Source organism: Serinus canaria, chromosome 4A (assembly GCF_022539315.1).
Source record: "Serinus canaria isolate serCan28SL12 chromosome 4A, serCan2020, whole genome shotgun sequence".
In the NCBI taxonomy this organism is placed as follows: Eukaryota; Metazoa; Chordata; class Aves; order Passeriformes; family Fringillidae; genus Serinus; species Serinus canaria.
The window spans coordinates 7640390-7659645 of record NC_066318.1 but is presented as its reverse complement, the minus strand read 5'-3'; the positions used below and the strand labels follow the sequence as shown (position 1 = coordinate 7659645).

General features: G+C 43.4%; 1 protein-coding gene across 2 annotated transcripts; it reads right to left on the bottom strand.

Annotated features, from left to right (window-relative positions):
• Nucleotides 1-3335: 3335 nt before the first annotated feature.
• On the bottom strand, nt 3336-19040 carry SLC6A14 (solute carrier family 6 member 14). 2 transcript variants are annotated; one of them, XM_050974494.1, is made up of 14 exons: nt 19020-19040; nt 17958-18126; nt 16053-16184; nt 14404-14565; nt 12959-13094; nt 12086-12218; nt 10146-10286; nt 8969-9197; nt 8759-8884; nt 8549-8667; nt 7270-7369; nt 6771-6880; nt 5606-5773; nt 3336-5002 (listed from the first exon to the last, which is right to left on the bottom strand). In XM_050974494.1, exons 3-14 carry the CDS (start codon nt 16156-16158, stop codon nt 4856-4858), a joined length of 1677 nt encoding a protein of 558 aa, XP_050830451.1. In that variant the 5' UTR covers nt 16159-16184; nt 17958-18126; nt 19020-19040; the 3' UTR covers nt 3336-4855. The 2 variants fall into 2 exon arrangements, with proteins under 2 accessions (XP_050830451.1, XP_009088788.3); XM_009090540.4 differs by lacking the exon at nt 19020-19040 and adding an exon at nt 18731-18845.
• Between the last annotated feature and the right edge of the window lie 216 nt (nt 19041-19256).

Here is a 19256-nt window from a genome sequence, read left to right as displayed (position 1 = left end):
TCTGGCTCAGAGGAACAAACTCTAAACAGCCCAAGAACAATAGATGCTGTGTACACTGGAGATATGTGCAAAAACCAGAGCCAGATCTTTGGGAAAAGCATTTCAGGACCAATAGTATCAGTCCTGACAGTTCCTTCCCCATCTCAACTGTTAAATATCATCCTCAGCCTGGTCATGATACAAGATGACTACAAAGACAGAGGCAACAGCATCAACACACAAAAAGCAGGACATTTGCCCACATCTGTGGTACTGTAATTTCTTTAACACAGTTCCCTGTTTCCTACTGTAGCTATTCCTCCTTCTAAAAAGCAGAGAAACAGGAAATGCACCACTGTGGATAATTATTTAAAAACCCACTCCCCCCAAAAAAACATCCCAAAACACAAACAGAAAACAATGCTAAAGAAAATATCAGATTAGGAGAGCAAACATCCTTAACATAAATGAGTTCTCAGAGTTGTGAATACAATCTCTGCTTTTCCTATACTTTCTGCATGTGTCAGCAGCAACGTGGATCCCCAATTTTATATGAAGAAGCAGAACATTTGCAAGGCTCCTCTGGAAGGAGCTCAGACACTTAACAGCCCACATAAGATGAAAACCTGTTCAGAGAGGAACACACATGTCCTGACATTAAAGGGAAATACTGCCCTCATCTGTCTTCCAGTGACAGGTTTTATTTTCCTGCCTAGTATGCCGAAACCATTCATCACTTCCAGGATGAAAAGGTGACTCTGTTGTTGCAACCAGCTCCAAAGTCCGTGCTCAGACTCAAGCTATTAAGCAATGCTGCTGTTGGTAACTGGAATCAATATGACCATGTTGCTGCAACAGAGTTTAAATGTAGAAATTTCTCAATTCTCTACACTGAAGACAGTGTCTAAGCTCAAAAGAAGAAAATAGTTTGTAGATTCTTTATAAAACTAAAACTAAACAACGAAAAAATATTCCTAATGCCAGGAGAACAAGAATACTGAGAGGCAGCAATGGGATTCAGCAAGAGCAGAGCAACCCCTGCTCCTGAAGCCATTTGCACACTCCTGCACCAGGCAGGGATTTGGGCTCTGGATGTCTGCAGTCCAGACAGTTCTAGAAAGCACAGAGAACTAGGCTGGTTTGCCTCTTTCATCCACACTGGAAAAATCCATCATACACACACACACACAGAGGAGGCACATTTTAAGCACCATCAGTGGCCCTCAGGAAGGTGAAATGAAGGAGCAAATGAGCACACATTCATTCATATTTCATAAAAGTATAAGCTTTGAAGTTGGAAAAATACATCTAGTAGACAAAGTGTTGCACTAGCCAGTTCTGTAAGGGTTTGGGGTGCAGAAGGAGCCTCTATTAAATGTTCCTTAGTGAGACAGTGGCCACTGGCCCCCCACATCCTCAGAAAGTGCTGTGGCTGGTGAAAGTGCAGATCCTAGCACATATGTGGTGGCATTTCAGAGCTCTAGAGGAACACAGCCTTTAAAGCAGATGGAGGTGCTTCACCAGTGCCTGTACCTCTTAATTCTTTTACTGAAGTTAGCCCTACTGAAACTCCAAGAAAGGAGCTGGACAGTCCCACTCTGCTAGTTCCCAGTTTACTGACATCTCTCCTTGTTTGTGCCTTATCCCCCTTAACTCCTATTACTTTTGATTTTCTTTTGTAAATCCCAGATTTAATCTTTTCCAAGATCACAGAAGAAGCTGTGCACTCAGGGCTGCGCAGCCTCAGACGCTCCAGCTGAACCAGGGCTCCCTCCAGTGACTCACCCTCACAGTAGTTTTTCCCAGGTCACCATCTCCAGAGTCTGGGTAATGTCTCAGCAATCAGCCTCCCACTACAGCCTTTTTGCTTGACACCTTAATTTGATCTGTCATTTCACAGCCCTGTAGCTCTATCTGAACAGGTGGAATATGACAGATTCCTCTCATCATTTTAGTCTTTGTCAAACACTGTTATTAATTCACCTTAATCTACACATTTCTGGATTTTCCCATTAGCATTCTCCTTTCTCTCATCAACAGCTGCATTTTAACACTCTGTGATTCCTTCCCACATTGCCATCTGCCTTCCCAGCCTGTCCTGGGTGTACAGCATGGGTTTGCTTCTTTGGGGTCTTACCTGGAGATTCCTCTTCTGCTTTTGAAGTACTTCAACAATACTCAGCAAAGTAAAACTAAGGACCAAAATTCCTGGTTATCATTTGCTTGGATTTAGTCATTCTGGCCACAGAACACCTGGGGAAATTCTGTCTTCATGCTGCTAGTATTTCACTAACATGTATGTGTAGCTACAAGCTGCCATGCAGGCATCCAGGTTAGGTGGTAGAGGTGAACACAAGCTTTCTGCTTTCTTGAAAATGACACAATTCATCTTTTAAAGGGAATTACTTTACCTTACTTTGATTTACACTGGTGGAGGGGGATCTGCCATCGTTGGTGCATGCTGCTGGTTTCACCCTGTGGAACTCAGGCTGCCCATAGCACAGCCAGTCATGGTTTCCATACTTTTTTTTAATTATAGTAAGAAACTCTGACAAGAAGTTCTACTTTTCTGATTGTTTGAAGGAAAATAATGAAAGTCTGGAACTCAGGAGATTGTGCAATACAGGGACATGTCCAGATGAAACTGTATCCAAACTCTGTTGAATGTGAATCTGTTTGTGTCTGGCAGAGGATTCACAAGAGAGAAAATTCAATGCATTTCTCTTGACAACAATGTTCTTTTTCTTGTAAATGAGTTAAAGTTTGCAGATATGAATCTTATAGCTTGAAGTCTTCTCAAGTGAGCCCTGTGTGCAGCAGCAGGGACTTCTTGCAGGGCAGAGATGGCTGGTATGAGCCTTCAGCATCTCCTTTGCAAAAAATTTCCTGAATTCTTTCTGAAGCTGTGTTGTCCAGTGTCCTTCCCCACCATCTCATTGCTCTCACTCATTACTTCACTAACTTCCCTGTCCTTCCCCCAGTCTGTCCCTTCCCAGGTGAGAACTGCTGTCAGCTCCAGCAGATGGAGCCCCCTCCTGCTCCCAGCTTCTCCAGGCTACTGACAGCCCTCTTTTCTGGCTGAACCATCATCCTAGAGCAGCTGGAGGGCAGGAAAAGGCTCCTCTTCACCAGCTTCTAGTACAGGCTCCAGTCCCACAGTCCTTTTTATACATTCCCATTTAATTACTTTCTGTACTTTCTGAGCCCACTCCAAAACAAGACTATGATACTTTCTAAGAAAAGACTTCCTGGAGGTTGAATCTTTCCAGTTCAAGCTCTCAAAGACTTAGGATCATAGAAGGTTTTGTGGCCACCAACTCCACACACAAAACTAAAAGTTTCTAGGTCCAAACCCATTAAAAACAGAAAATCATATTTTATTTGCGAGTTCCAAAATCATTAAAAACAGGGGGAAATCATATTTTGTTCACCATAAAGTGTTGATTTGTCACAAAAACAAACAAACAAACAAAAAAAACCCCACAAACCCCCCCCCAGTATAAAACATACACCAAAGTATGCAGCTTGGGCAAGAAAGCCACTATCCACATTCCTTCATGTCCAGAAAAATGACAAAGCCCTGAGAGGAAGTGACAGCTGAACACCTGCTGCTCTGTTCCCAAGGAACCATTATCACAGTGAGAGAGATGTTCCTCGGCACACCAAATGTATTTGTTCTCTCCTCAGTCTTTTTTTCCCCCCTTTACCTGGATTCACTTGTATTACAAGTGAAGTCAGTTTCTTTTCACCCAAATCCTTCCTGCCTATGTAGATGCTCAAGTCTTTGTTCTCAAATACATTACAAACTTCATAACTTTTCATTTATCTCATTATTTCAGCAAAATTTGGAATAACAGCACTACAAGGTAGTTGTAACCTTCACTTTAAGTTCTGCATCTTTTGGCCCATAACACTGTTTGAATCTTATAAAAAAGCACTTTGGGTCTCCTTTGGAAGGGAAAACCCAAATCTGAGTGAAAGAAGCAGAGAACAACCTGATGGGTAAAGCATTGATGAAAATAGGAGAGCAGACAAACCAGAATTCAATGGTTGCTCTTTCATTCTGCAGAGCCTAAAGGCAGAATATGGAAACATGAGGGTTTTGAATTAAAGACAGATGAGGGCTGAGCACAGGGCATGACAGAAGATAGCTCTTTAGGGATCCCAAGGGGAATAATGGGAAATAGAAAGCAGCCTGCTTTTCACCATGTTTAAACCTTATTTCCTGTGATGGCAATTTTTTGCCACTCAGTATTTGTATTTGTTTAGACAACACACACACACAGAGCATACTCAACATCAAATCCTGAGCAGCCTCCCAGCACACTGAGCAAGGCTTAGACAGAGAAGAATTATTCATGTTCCCTGAGCTCCAGTGCCAGGCAGCAGCACACCCATTCCCCTCTGCTGACCACACAGGTCTGGGGTGGCAGAGCACAGCAGAAGACAGCAGCAGCACCCCAGGGCACAAACACACACACACACACACACAGAGAGCACCTTTGGGCTCCAGCTGGGAGCACCAGAATGTCTTTACTTCCCCCACACCTGTATCTGCAGTCCAGCTGGATACCAGCTGGATGGGGTTAAGCATGCCCAGTCCAGCAGCCTGGGGAGCCTGCAATGGATTATCCTGGCCTCTCAACCTACACATCTGGTGAGAACTCAGTGCCTAATTGACATGTTCCTCCCCAAAGACTAAAGCACTAAAAATAAATAATATGACTCACTTTCATTTGGGGGCTGGATTTTAAAGAGGCAGGGCTGTTGATTTGCTTTTTTTTTTTTTTTTTTTTTTTTTTGCCTAGTACGTTTCCAATATTAAAAGGAAAAACCCACATATAGACACTAAAAAACAGTCGTCCAGACAGCCATCTCAATGTTTCTTGTATACAATGGCAGTCACAGTGGGAATCTCGTGCTCCTTTTTCTTGGAATCCACCATGTGGCTGTACCGCTCTCCTCGGTGACACTCCAGGTAAGGGCCCCAGTTTGCTGCAGGCCGGCAGCAGCTGACAATGCGCTGCAAAGCAAAACCAAGAGGCATTTAATGTCTTCCTTTAGTCCAAGCTACTTTTAAAATTCAGTAAAATTATAGCTCTAGGCATGCACTGCAATTCAACAAATGGCGAATCACTAAAGCTGTTTAAAATCGTTCCAAATATCTTTGGGGTTGGTGGGCTCTGGACCCTGAAGTCAAAGAACAGGGAAAGCTGTGACCAACACAACTGTTTGGGAAAGCTTGCCAAGAGCAGAAAATATTTCAGATCTGTCACTTCCTTCTGTGAGGAACAGGAGGCAAAACTCCAGAAAATTATATGGGGATGGTAAGCGATAGAAATTCTTCAGAGAATTTAAAGAAGCTGGAATAGCAACAGAACTGATGAAGAATCTCTCTCAAATGGTGTGCATGTACTCCCAAAGAATTAGACTTTATCTTTTTATCAGAACATGGTAGGATAGATGCACCTTTGATGCAACTACCAGAGATAATATTTTGGTCTAAAAATCCATTTCAAAAACATGTCAAAGTAGTAGATGTGTTGGAGAAATAAGCACAGGTGGTCCTGATAATATCAAAGAAATTCAGATTTGAGGCTATATCAGTGGGGTTTTTTGTCCTTACCTCAAAAAGGCTTCCTTCAGCTTTAAGTATTTTTATAATAGCAACAATGGGAATCCAGATGACGCAGAAGATGATCATGCACCAGCCAACAATGCTTCCCCAGGCTGGGTATAACACTGAGCCATAAGTGGGATTTGAAAATGTGATCAAAGACCAGACCAAAATAGCCTAGAAAAAAATGGCAAAAACAATAAGAGAAAAGCAGGTTTCCAGCAACATTGAATTTGCACTGCTTCCAAGTTGGTTTAATAAAAAGAAGGGCTGTCTACAAGTTCTGCACGGTTCCCTCTTGTTTTCTGAGTGTGAGAACAGTTGTGCAGGATTTGGTATTCAGTCATCACCAAACAGCAAGACTGAAGGCCATAACTGAAAACTGACACCAGTGCTGAGATGCACTAAGTACATTTATGTTTAAACAGAACTTGATCTCTGGGTTCTCTTTAAATCTTATTTTGGTAATATGTGTGTTGCTGGCTGAGCCCAGTACCCTCCTCTATATGTTTTATGCGTTCCTGTATTCCATTATTTACAGGAGTACAGGAAAGAATCTAAGATTAGAAATTGGCAAATATTGCTTCAGAAATTGTATAGTTTTAAGCAGCATTTTCTAAACTCTTGTCTGGGCAGATTACAGGTAATGTGCTGGCCAGAGTGACTTGTCACTGTTCCTGGATTGGGGATGTTAATAAATTCTGTCATAGTAACATAATCCAACCATTTACATTCACAACTGGAAGTACAGGATTAACAAAAACCAGACATGCAACAGGACATTTAAAGGTCTCAGTTAGACAGGAGAACAGCAGAACATCTGACCCAAAAAATGGGATTACCCTGAAAAGGTTTTCAAACCAAACTCAGTCTAAAATTAAGATAATCCAGCTGTTAAGGCAGAGGCTCTAATTGCCCTGTGTTAGTCCTTGGGAGTGTAGACTCAGGTCTCTAGTAACTGATCTCAAGCTCCAGCCTCTCCTGGAGGGGATCAAAAGAGGAGGGAGTGTATCAGAAAGCAGAGACAGCCCACAGTTCACTTCTCTGGCACAGCTATGCCCCATCTTTATACACAGAGCCTGGGCAGTCAACCCTGAATCTTCACAAAGAAACCTCTTCAACATTAAATTACTAAAATCTGTCAGATTAACACAATCCAGTCATGTGCACGCACCATTAACAGCACAGGAGTGAGGAAAAACCAGCACAATTTCCACCACAGCCAGAATGAACTGCTCTTCTTTCCAATCATCATTTCAATGTCTTCAATGAACCTTTTTCCTCCTGTTGGAAGACAATCATGAGACTCACTGTAAAGCAGGTACCTCCCTTGCAGGTGGGGTTACTCAAAAGTGATCAAAGAAAAGCAATAATTAAGGACAGTTTCTCCAGTTCTGCATTAAATTTTTTTAAAATTATATTATTAATTAGATGACTTATAAATTCTTTATTGCAATAATTAGTATTTTATATCCCTGGCACTGCTCAAGGCCAGGCTGGATGGGGCTTTGAGAAACCTGATCTATTGGAAGGTGTCCCTGCCCATGACAGGGGCTTGGAACAGGATGATCTTTCAAGTCCCTTCCACCCCAAAACCATACTGTGACTCTATGATATACACTGTTCCTGGGACTGCTTAGTTTAATTATGTATTTTCAATGCAAATAATTTACCATAAATGTAGACGATGCCTGCTACCTCCAGGACACCTGAAATGAGGATTCCCCATCCAGCACAGAAGTGATCTATTAGGTTAACCCAGTAAATTCCTGCCTGCAGAACAAACATTAGAGGTTAAAATTTGAGTGATAACATACAAATAAGATGCATTTGTTCAAGACAATTTAACCAATCATGACTCTGAGTTTTTAGGTTCACAGTTCTCCAGGTCAAGTACAGATTTGTGAATATTATTTTCTTTAAATCCTCTATGTAAAGTTGAAAAGCACATCTAATAAAATACTATAGATGTTAAAACCAAGATCTATGTATATGCAGAGCATATCTAAGCAGCTGAGAGGAAGGATTAAATTTGGAACTTACAGGAATAAAGTTGGGGCTGAAGTTTTTATACTGAACTACAGCAACAGCTATACCAGTTATCAGTTCTGGGAGGCTTCAATCTTCCTAGATGAATGACTTCCCCAAGGGGTTAACCACAGCTTTAAACACCAGCATGCAATAGCAGGATCCCAGAGCAGGAAACAATCTCTGAGCCATTCCACACTCTTGTGTACTGAGTCCATTGCAAGCATCCCCACCACTCCGTTTCATGACTTATGTACTTTGCTTGACCATACAAACGTCTACTCACCACAATTACCTCCTTCACATTTTCAGTCTAATTACACACATAAATCTGCATTTCTAGATGGAGTAATAGCAGTGAACCTTTATACCCTTAAAAGCAATTGCCTCAAGAAATTTTTCACAGCATACTTAAAATTCCTTTTCTGTATATCTATTTATATAAATATACACATGCAGGAGAAGTAACCATGCAATCTACAAATGCTCATGAGCTAATGGGGTTTTATTACATGGATAGGCCATTCCTCAATTCCTGTCCTGTTTTCTAGTGAGTTCTGAACAAAAAGATCCCATCAGCATTTATTAGCAGTACCCACTGTGCTGTGGACATGTTCTATGCGTGTACTTGTGATTACACAAATAAATTCCTGAACTGAGGAACCATAAATCAGGCTGATCATTCACAGGCTCTCTAAAGGCCTTCTATTTAAAAGCATGTCTCAGTTCAATAATCACAGAAAACCTTAGGCTCTTCAAGCTTTCCCTGGGAATTGCTTGCTTGTGTGTTCAGGCACTCTGTCAAAATTCAAGGGTCTCTAAGATTTATCCACAAAGACAGGAACAGTTGGAAAGGGTATTTTGATTTGAGTTCATCACTTGCAGCATAACTAAACTCACTACCAAAAAAACTTTATTTTTTACCTGAGTAACACAGACAAGCCCAAGTAAAAACAATACTGCACACAGACCCAGGGTTATAGGTACTCTTAATTGTCTCATCACGTTGGGATTTATATCTTGAATGGTGGTTATAAGTGTTTCTGCAAAGGAAGAAGAAGTGAGTTTGAGCAGCAAAATTAAAAAAGGCAACGGTCATTAGAAAAGCCATGAGTCACTTAAAACCCCACTTACCTATTGAGGCAAACTGGGAGTCAAGGCCCAAAAGCACAAGCATGAAGAAAAACAAGAAGGACCACAGAGGAGAAACTGGTAACTGGGAGAGAGCCTCTGGGTAGGCTACAAAGGCCAGTTCAAACCCTGGAAAGTAGTGGAGAGAAGGATGTTATTGTCCTGCCTTGGCCAATGCAAGTCCCAGTACCAACAGTGTGAGCATCAGCCTACCTGAGTCCACCACCTCTGCGACAGGCCTCTGAGACACAAATGCCATATGCCCCAGGATAGAGAAGATTGCAAACCCAGCAAATACACTGGTGGCACAGTTGGTCACACAAACTACAATGGCATCTGAGTAACAGTTGTTGTGGAACTTGTTGTATGAAGACAAAGCAACAAGCCCGCCCCACGCCACGGACAGGGAGTAAAATATCTGGGTGGCTGCATCTTTCCAAACCTGCCAAAATAAAAGAACATGAGAATTGCTGTATTACTTATAGCATTTATCATAAACATTTAAGTCTGTCCTCCATCGAAGCTCAAGGGTATTTTTTTCTCATTCAGCCTGTATATCTAATACTATTTTATATGAATTTTAGGGAGGATAGAATATAGCATGCTGGTGACCTTTCAGTCTCAATCACTAACAGTATCTCTATGATGTCTAAAGGTCACATCCCAAGCATGTTGCCAAATACTTAAATCTTATTGGGCTAAGCCTGAAGAAAAGATTAGATTTGTTCACATAGGTGGATTGCTGAGATATGAATCTTGGCGCAGAGACAACAAATAAGGACAAACAGGACTGGCTGCAGGAGTGAGAACTTCCATGTACCCTCCCACTTGTGTGACCCAAACAAACCACTCTTGCCTCTGATGTAGCCCCTCAGCTAGTGCCAAGCACCTATATAAATACCACAAATAAATATCACACCTAATGTTGCTTTTGATAAAACTGCAATAATATTGGCATAAGCCAGAAGAAAGAAAGTTCTGGCTTTCTTCGCATGAGGTGACCTTCCTGGTCCACCTATTTACCCAAGGTAATTTCCCAGGCAAGGCACGGCCTGAATTTCAAACTCAGGGATCCCTTCAGCCTTACGAAAAAGTCCCTTAAAATTATCAGCAAGAACTTTCTCAGCAGATCTTGCTAAGATTAAACTCCAGCTGATCCCCAAGAACTGTTTAGAAGCAATAGCACAGCTCTCATCACTGGTGTGGCAGGGAGGGGGAAGGAGGTGACTGTCTTTCAATTTGAGAGTAGTTGGAATAGGGGCTTGGACTTTTTACACAACCAGCTGCTGATACAAAATACAGGGCAGGACCTGAAGCACCTGGCTGGATGAAAAAGAAGCCACATAACCAGGAAAGTGTGTCACACTTCTGGAGCTGAACTTCGTCTCACCTCTGCCTCCATCAGCTTGGTGATGTTGGACTGTGTCCCAATGTAGTACTCGATGCCATCTATAGCACCTTCCAGGGTGGCACCTCGCACCAAGAGGACCAGCAGGATGACATATGGGAAGAGTGCAGTAAAGTAGACAACCTGCAGAGAGATGGGCAGGGACACACATTAGGTGCGAGAGGATCCACAAACCTTCCTGCAGGAAGACTGGACAGGCTTTAGGCTAAGGTCTGCTGGTGCAAAAGAAAAACAGGCAACCAGAGAAGTGAACACATGCCAACCACCAAACCATCTGGCCTAGCCGGTTCTGGAGCTGCATTCCAGCAGAAGCAGAAGGCCCAAGCCACATACCCACTTTTGAGATAGCACTTGACCAGTTTCAGAAATGCATTTTTCTGGCATGATTTACTGCTGTAGCAAGGTCTGAACTCAGCTACCCCAGACGTCTCTTGCCAGGTAGTGCTTCTAGCAAGTGCAAACTGAAAGCCAGGAAAAACTAGGTGACCAGGGTGGAATTATCTCCTGGTGAGCTCCCTGCTACTCCCCCCACCACCCGCCCAAAAAAAAGCCAAAACAAAAAATTTTCTTAAAAGTCACTGTTCTGGAAGCTTTCTTTACAGGAGCAAGGACTTTTAGGTTCTCTCAGACACAGTTCTAGTCCGGTGTACTAGCACAATGGGCCAGCAGTACAGTTATTGTTACACAAGCTACATTCAACAATACTCTGGTTTCTTAAGTCTTTTCAGTGTCATTCAGACAGGTAATTGACCCAGGACTGCTGCCTCCACCAAGCCAGAGCATTGTACCATTGTATGGTGAGTCTGACATTTCCAAAGAACTCCTTCAAGCTTGCATAGAATGGACAATTCTCTCTGCCTTTCATCTGTGTGCTCATGCCCAGCTACATTCTTCCAAGTCTCACCTTGCTCTCCATAAACAATTGCGTTTTTGCCAGAAAAAAAGTGACAGCAGGAAGAGCAACTGCCAGGAACCCAAAGAACCTGAGATTAAGAAGAGCCATGCAGCCAAATAATTGAGGCTGGGAAAGCACAGATGCTCCACCCCAAAGCACTGAAACAAGGACAGAAAGATCCAAAACAGAAGGAAAACAGAAGGAGACATCACACTGAACAGAGGAAAGGAGGCAGCAAGGAACCAAAGAAAGGCACAATGACAGAAGGAAAAGGGTGGGGGGGAAGAATCTGTGCAGAGAAGATGAACAAAAGAACAAATGCAACTGAGGCTGAAGATGTAAATAATGGACATGCAACATGAAGGTGAGAAAAGAGTATGAGGAGGAAGGAGCAAAACCAAGAAAAGGGTTTTAGGTGAGGTAGGATAAGATTCAGCCAGCCCAAGAAAAACTCCAGAAAACCATGCTGCAGCTTGTGGAAATGGGAGCTCAACAGGGACAGATTCTGAAAACAAGCATCTAAGTACCTTGTCCCTACAAATAATTTACACTCTTGGGAACAAACAACATTTCACAATCTGTCAGGAACCTGCACACACACACCTGTTCACAGCACCTGACCTGTATGGTCCAACCATCTCAACCGGACTGGAAGTACAAAATAATCACCGGGTGTTCCCAGGGCGTGTGCCCATGTGTGCCATCACATGCACACTTCCATCACACAGCCCAGGCAACGGCTAAAACTCAGCTGGAATCACCGGCACAACAGCAAGATCCCAAAATACAGGGCAGCCTGGTGGAGTGGAGGCCCAGGAGTTGAGTAATGGCTGTGTAATCAGCACCTTACTCATATTTTATGTAACAGTTATGAAGCCAAGGAGCAGGGGGGAGGCCAAATGCTGAGCCCAGCAGATGGGGGTGTCTTAGGACTGCATCCTGCCTTGTGACAAACTTCCCTGGGTCCAACTGACATTGGGAGGGCAGAATCAGGCTAAAAGTCATCTCCTTGGTCTTCCTAACATACCTTTCCAGAAGATTTGATTCCTTTAAACAGGGCAGCTCCAACAATAATCCAGGAGAGGAGGAGGCAGAGAGCCAGGTACCAGACGATCCTGCCGGTCTCGTCCAGCCCACTCGAGCGCTGCAGAGTCACTTTGCTGAAAGCACACGATGCTCCTGTGAGGAGGGGATGGCAGCAGCACACACACACACCTCACACACCTCCTCTTCAGCTGCTTCTCAGGAAAAACTGAGCTACGACACTCTGCAGCCTCTTCCAAGAGTGTGCAATCAGAATTGCATGATTGGCAATGAGAAGCTGTATATTTAACTGCATTTTCCCCCTCTTTTTGAAGCCTACCAGCTCTCATCTCTCCACACATCTCCTGTAAGACACACCTAAGATATTCTGTGTTAATCATGAAATCCTGACAGGAAGAGAAGAGCCCAAAAGAATCAGTTTCCAGGAACCCAGGGAACATGAGGCAAATTGAGACCATGGGGCAATAAAGAAATGGCAATTTTACAACAGGCCCAGATTCAGAATAAGGTGAATATATTTTACACAGTAACTCCTGAGAAAAATAAAAAGTATATGCTGTATGTAAAGATGCCAAGTAGTGCCAACCAGGACTCCAGAGAGGAGGACTTCTTTAAATGGCAGTATTTTTCAATTGGTTAAAGGTTGACTCACTTGCTTCTCTTTCTATACATAATTTCTCTTAAAAAGGCCAAACTTATCAATTAAATTTTAAGTCCCCTCTCTCATGATTTGCATGCCCATGTCCCTTGACTAGATTTTTTCTAGACTGCAAGATAAGACAAAAGTAAAAGGTACATCCAAAACCACAATGCATAAAAAGGTATTTTTAGGAATTTCTTTAAAGTATTTACTTACTTCCAGTATTGCTCACTGGGAAATTGCACTGGTTTGTAGTTTATGGTGCCATTTATACATGTGAGATTGTTGCCCGCAACGAACGAGTAGTTTGCACGAATGATTTCCCCATTCAAGGTTATGTTGCAGTCATTTACTGAAATCAAGAAAAAGGAATCATTAACACTGGGATGACTGTTATTAAAAAAATCAGACTGATACAGCAAATGTGTTTCCTAAGCAATTACAGCTTTGGTTTGCCTGCTAACAATATTTGGAAACAAACCTGAAATGTCACTTGCAGCTGTGACTTCGCTACTTGACTGAAATCAAAACACCAAGAATCTGGTGTGCTCACAACGTTTCACTTATCCTCAAGAATACTTATAAAAATCAAATCTGAGCATAGTTAAAATTGTAGCCTTGTTTACTCTATGAAAACCTTCATTCCAAACCAAGGTGACACATGGATATTCTGTGACACATTCATCTTATTGTGGCAGAGGGCTTGTTAGAACACTTTAAATATTTTCCTTTGAGGAACAGAAACTGGGGTTGGGAATTTTTTGCCAGAACATAAAGTAAAAAACACTTTATCAACATATGTATCAGCACTTATTAGAAATTCTTGTTGAAGCCTATTTCAGGACAGCTTCTTCAGTTCAGTTTTGTGTTCTCCCAAAACTTACAAATTAGGTGCTGAAATATTTTTTTGTTTTGCCAATATATAATCATTGACTTTTTGTTACATAATACCTCTTAGAAGATATTTTTTGATATGGTTGAGATATATTTACATTAATACTGTAAACTATGCAATGGATCCTCATCTTGTCCTTGTTATTTTAATAATCACAGGTTACCAGGCAAGACATTTCCAGCTGCTAACTGGTAATTACCTCACCAACTTCACCTTTTGCCTTAAACTGGTCTGATATGGAAACTGGTGAGATAAGTGTTTGTGCCCTAGTGTGCTGTGAAACACAAAACAATGGTGTGGAGATACATTCTAAAGAGTTAATGAAGAGTGAAACCAGCGCCTCAGCGGTGCTCAGGATTACCATAGCCACAGGGGAGGCAAGGGGTAAGGAACAGACCTCGATAATAACTACTGCAGTAGTTTGTCTCATGGAAGGAGACAAACTTTTTTTTGCCACAAAGGCTGATGAAATGGGAATGCAGTATTTCCACTGATTGGAAATGTGTGTACTAGAGAAAAGCTGAGGTTTAAAAGGAATAAAAAAGGATCCAACAAGGTGATTTCAGCCCAGTTCTCTGTAGATTTCCCAAGCATCCAGAACTGGTGGCAAAGAAGTGGATAAGCATCACTCCTCTGTGCTCAGATGCAAAACTCCAGGAAGGACTTTTGAAGCCACGGGTAGCTGTCTTGTTCCTATACTCTCACCCAGAAAACAGTCCAATTACCAAAAACGATGATATTAAACTTTATCTGGTAAGTATGGTACCTATTTGTGTCTTGCTGCAGAATTCATCTGCCCAGGAAAAGCATTCTGACCATGGCAGCACTTTTTGAAATGAGGCAAAGAAGTAGTAGAGTGCATAAGCAATGATAACATTGTAGTAGATAGACACAAATGCTGAGATGATGACCATTGTGATGCCCACTCCTAGGAAAGAAAAACACAACATATTTTGATCACCTCAAACTCAGGTTGCAAACCCCTTCCCCCACCAAAACAAATAGCCTTCACTTGACTTTAAAAAGGCTGCTTGGGAAGAAGTTGAAGTTCGTTTATGTTTGGTTTTAAAATATTTTTTAGCAGCAAACAAACAGTGAAATTTTAAACCCATTAAATGAAGGATATGATCCAAACTGACCATCTCAAACATAGTTTTGAAACAGTTTGAATCAGGCCCATAGAAAGATTGGACTATTTACAAAGTCTAAAGGAGAAATTCAGTATTTTGCTCTCTCCCCATTCAGAGGGAAACTTAGTAAAATAAAACAAACTGTACTAGGAGTGCCCAAGCCATTTTAAAGATTCCACTGTAATGAATGCTTTAAACTATAGTAAATCCTGTAAATATTACTGTTCTCCCCCTTGTTAAAATCAGTTTTGTTCTGTGAGTTTGAGAAAGCCTGACAAACTGTACCAGTCATCTTAGAAACCATATATGAGTTTCTGTCTTTACAGGTACATAAAATATATGCTGTGTTTAAAACCTTTTGCTCTAAGACAGACACACTGCTTTCATGAAAGTCTCTTGTGCTGCAGAACAGAGACTGGCAGAAAGAGTAAGTGTTGGGGCAACCAGTTTCTGTGGGTGACAAACAAATTCTTGTTGCATCAGAGGGAAACTTCCTTGTTCCTACCTTAACTCTTCTGGTAGATTAAAACAAAAAAAACCATTGCATAGTCCTTTACACCCATGGTGCAGGACCAGGATGGACAGGTGTGAGTAGAGCACATGGTTAATTGTTTCCAAACAAATCTCCCCATGAAAGAGTTTGAAATACAAACCCTCACTACCAACTCAAACTACCACTACAGCATGCAATGATTTCTCTTATCTCAAGAGGCACCTCACTTTACAAAGCCAGAGTCTAGGCTATTTTATCACACCAGCAGATGACTCCCAAGGCAGCTGCTAGGTGATTGTGCACAATATTGCACAGAGCACCCAGACCTGTGTGCCTGTGCCTGCACTGGCAGCCAAATACAAAATTAACCCATCTAACACACAATTGCCTTGCAAGCTACACTGGACGTGAAGCATAAAGAAACAGCGATAAAGTCAACTTCTAAAATTTATTTTCAATCTGTTGCACACATTACACCAGTTGTTTTACTGAGGTTTTCCCTCACACAGCAAAGCAGGGATATTTCCTTCTGCCTGGACAGCTGGAGTGAGGGTGATGTACTGCTGAGCACAAGAATCTCTGATAAAACCTTCCATAACCAAGAACATTTTTGGGAGAATCTTTACTCAACATCTGTTGATTAACCGAATAATGAGTACTGGGTACATAACACTGACCCTGTAACATAGTTGCAGCACAGATATCAGAGTCTCAGAATTAGTAACTTCATGAAGAAATCATTAATTCAAACCAGTTTATTATTGGAATAAAATGAAAGATAAGAAAACCAACCTTCAAACAATGGCAGCATTCTCCAGACAGAAACTGGCCCTAGACTGGCAAACTGCCCAAGGGAACATTCCATGAAAAATAAGGGCAAGCCAGCTAACGCCAACATGATGGTGTAGGGGATTAGAAAAGCACCTGAGAGAAGGAGATAAAAAATGGGGGGGAAAACACAGTCACACACAGAGAGAAAACAATGCATCTTTCAGCATTCACCACAGTTTTATCACATTTTATACTCCTCCTTTCTCCCCTGCTCCCCACTGTGGGGGCTTTTTCTCGAAACAGAGAGATTTGTTTCTAAATCCTATTTTCTATAAGACTAAATAGTACCTGCAATGAATGTCAGAAGTGCTAATTTTAAAAGAATGGCTTCTCTTATAGAAAGTAAAATAATTTTATAAAAAACTATTGAAGATGTGCTCTAATACAAGTAAGAACACAGCTCAGCTGCAGGCACCACCAGCCTTGTCCACTTTCTATTTAATCTTCCAACTTTTAATTTAAAGAGGAACAGAACCATTCCTGTGTGTGCTCAGCTGTGTTTTGCAACTGCCCTGTTAAGCAGCTACTGGACATCAAAGCATGAAGATTATTTTCTTTGGTTGGCTGAGTCCCGTGTCAAACAACATCTCAGGATGGCTCTTGTTCAAGTCCATTTAAAAGTGCATGTTAACCTGATATCAGTGAGCACCTTGTTCTGTGAAAGGGACTGATACTTCTTTGTGTGTGCACAGAAGACAGGGAAAGCGAGAGCACGAGTTTCATAAACACAACACGATATCCCTGCAGGAATCTGCCCTCATCACTCTCAGTGAATTTAAAGCAATCAAGGACCCAGTTCTGCAAGGAACTGCAAATACCTGATGTAACTTCAGGAAGTAAATTGTCCCAGAGAATTAACTGGATTTACTCCTGTGTTTCAAAACAAGGATGTAACAGTTGTCTTTATCAATCATGGGCAAGGGGCACAGAAAAGGATGCAAGCAATAGCACAAATATGCTTTAAATGCAAAGTCTCTGCTGCAGCAGGTAAGAAAAAAGATCTAGGGCTGACGTCACAACTTATTTTGTTTTCAGAAAATTCACAATTTTCTTCAACAAAGCTCCACGTAATGCAAACCAGCCCAGCTCACTCCAATAAAAATTCTGTACTGGGAATGCCTCCTTATGTTCCACGTGCAGCTCTGTGGGCTGTACTGCATTTACAGCCCAGAATTTTACTTCAACGACGGTTAGAAGAGTAAATAGGTAGATATAAGTAAGTTCTCTGCAGTTACTATTTATGAACTCTTTAATTACCAGCGGTAGCCTGGCAAGTAGATAAAGCTCTGGAATACAAGCCAAGGAAACCAGTGCCTCTGCTTGGCTTTGCAGTTCATTGTGTAAGCAGGCAGAAGCTCTCTCTGTCTCACACTTCCCAAGTGTTTGATCTGGGTAATTATTGAGCTGAGATAATTATTCCAGCTTAGAGTGTTTGCATGGAAAAACAAAGGTGCAGAGGGGATTCAACTGTTCTCTATAAACATACCAGGTATGGTATAACCTAAACTTACCAGGAGGTAAGCACTGGGGAGGGAGAGCAGCTATTTAGACAAGTAGAGGATATTGGCACATGGACAAAAAGGTACATGTTGTTTATGAGTAATTCAGAGGATGGAATTCTCAGGTGGACATTTGCAACTCAAACTAAATACTCTTTCCCTTCTCAGCTGGTACCCAAAAAGCACATAGGTGCCTCTCACTGCCCTTTCCCACAAGCAGGCTCTATCCCAGTTCCCAAAGTGATGTTCACATCCAGCTTTGACAGAACATGCCCAGCCTCAGAGCTGGCCCTTGGAGCTTGCTCTCCTCTCTCCCGGGGATAGCAAGGCGTGCCCACCCTGTGACCCTGCCATTCAGCACAGGTACCTCCTCCATTCTGGTAGGCGAGGTAGGGAAAGCGCCAGACGTTGCCCAGGCCCACGGCATAGCCCACCAAGGACAGCAGGTAGTCAGCTTTGTTTGACCAGTTGCCACGCTCCAAGTTCTCATCGCTGTTGCAGGACTGGCCACCTCTTTCATGTGTCAAACTGAAGTCCTTTGAAGAGAAGAGGGAAGGCTTGTGATACCCACCAGGCAAGAAGGGCAATCATATCATCATTTCTCTGTCCAGAGACACACCTTAGGATAGCTGACCAACCAGACAGGATGGGCAGAGTCAGTTTTTGTGCTGCCAGTCCACCCTCTCCCTGGCAGGACAGCACAGATCTGTGAGAGAGGGTCCCTCCAGAGAGCCCAAACACCTCCACAATTTTGCCTTACTCCTGCCTTACTCCTTTGTGCTATCAGCTCCAGGAGACTCCTCTATTCTGCCCCCATACTTGTTCAGATGTTCACATCAGCACATACCTGTAAGCTCACTTTAAAAAACACCTGTCCTAGTGCCTTGCACATATGCCAAGGAGCTCATCCACCTTCCACTACCTGTCTGGATCTCACCTTCCCAGACAACTTCATACCTGCCCACAGCTGCCAACGTACCTGCACCTGGCTTGCCCGAGTGCCACTACGCCCACCTGGGCACCTCCACAACCCACCTGCCCAGCTGCACCCCCACTCGCCTGCATTCTCGCACACCTGCCCTAGTGCCTCCGCACGCCACCTGCCCGGGAGCCTCCAGCCAGCCTCTCCCACCGCCTCACCTTCTTCTTCCCGCAGGACAGAAAGCCGGGCAGGCTGAGCATCCCCATCTCTGCCGCCGCAGCCGCTGCGCTCTGCCCGCGCCGCCCGCCGCCCGCCGCTTTATCGGACCGGCTGCCGCCCGCCCCTCGCTGCCCTGCCGGGAACCGCGGCCCCTGGGCTGCCCCAGGGCCCGGGCGGGGCCGCCTCCCGCCCCCGGGGCAGCCCCTCGCAGCCCGTGCCGGCTTCCCCGCCGCACCCCGCCCGCTGACCCTCCTCCGGCCCCGCGCCCACTTCCTCGGGAACACCCACCTGCCTGACACCTTGCGCGGTCACTGCCCACTTCCCCTGCTAAACACTGCCTGCCCTCCGCACGCCCTCGCTCCTCGCCTTCCCCGACCCACTTCCCTGCCACGAACCTGTCTGGGCTCGCTCCCCCGGTCAGGGCTCTCCAGCTCTCGTTGCACCCCTACCTGGCCGCCTCTCTGTCACCCACCTTCACTTCTAGCCTGCCCCCTCCTTCCCCTCTTCCAATTCCTACCCACACAC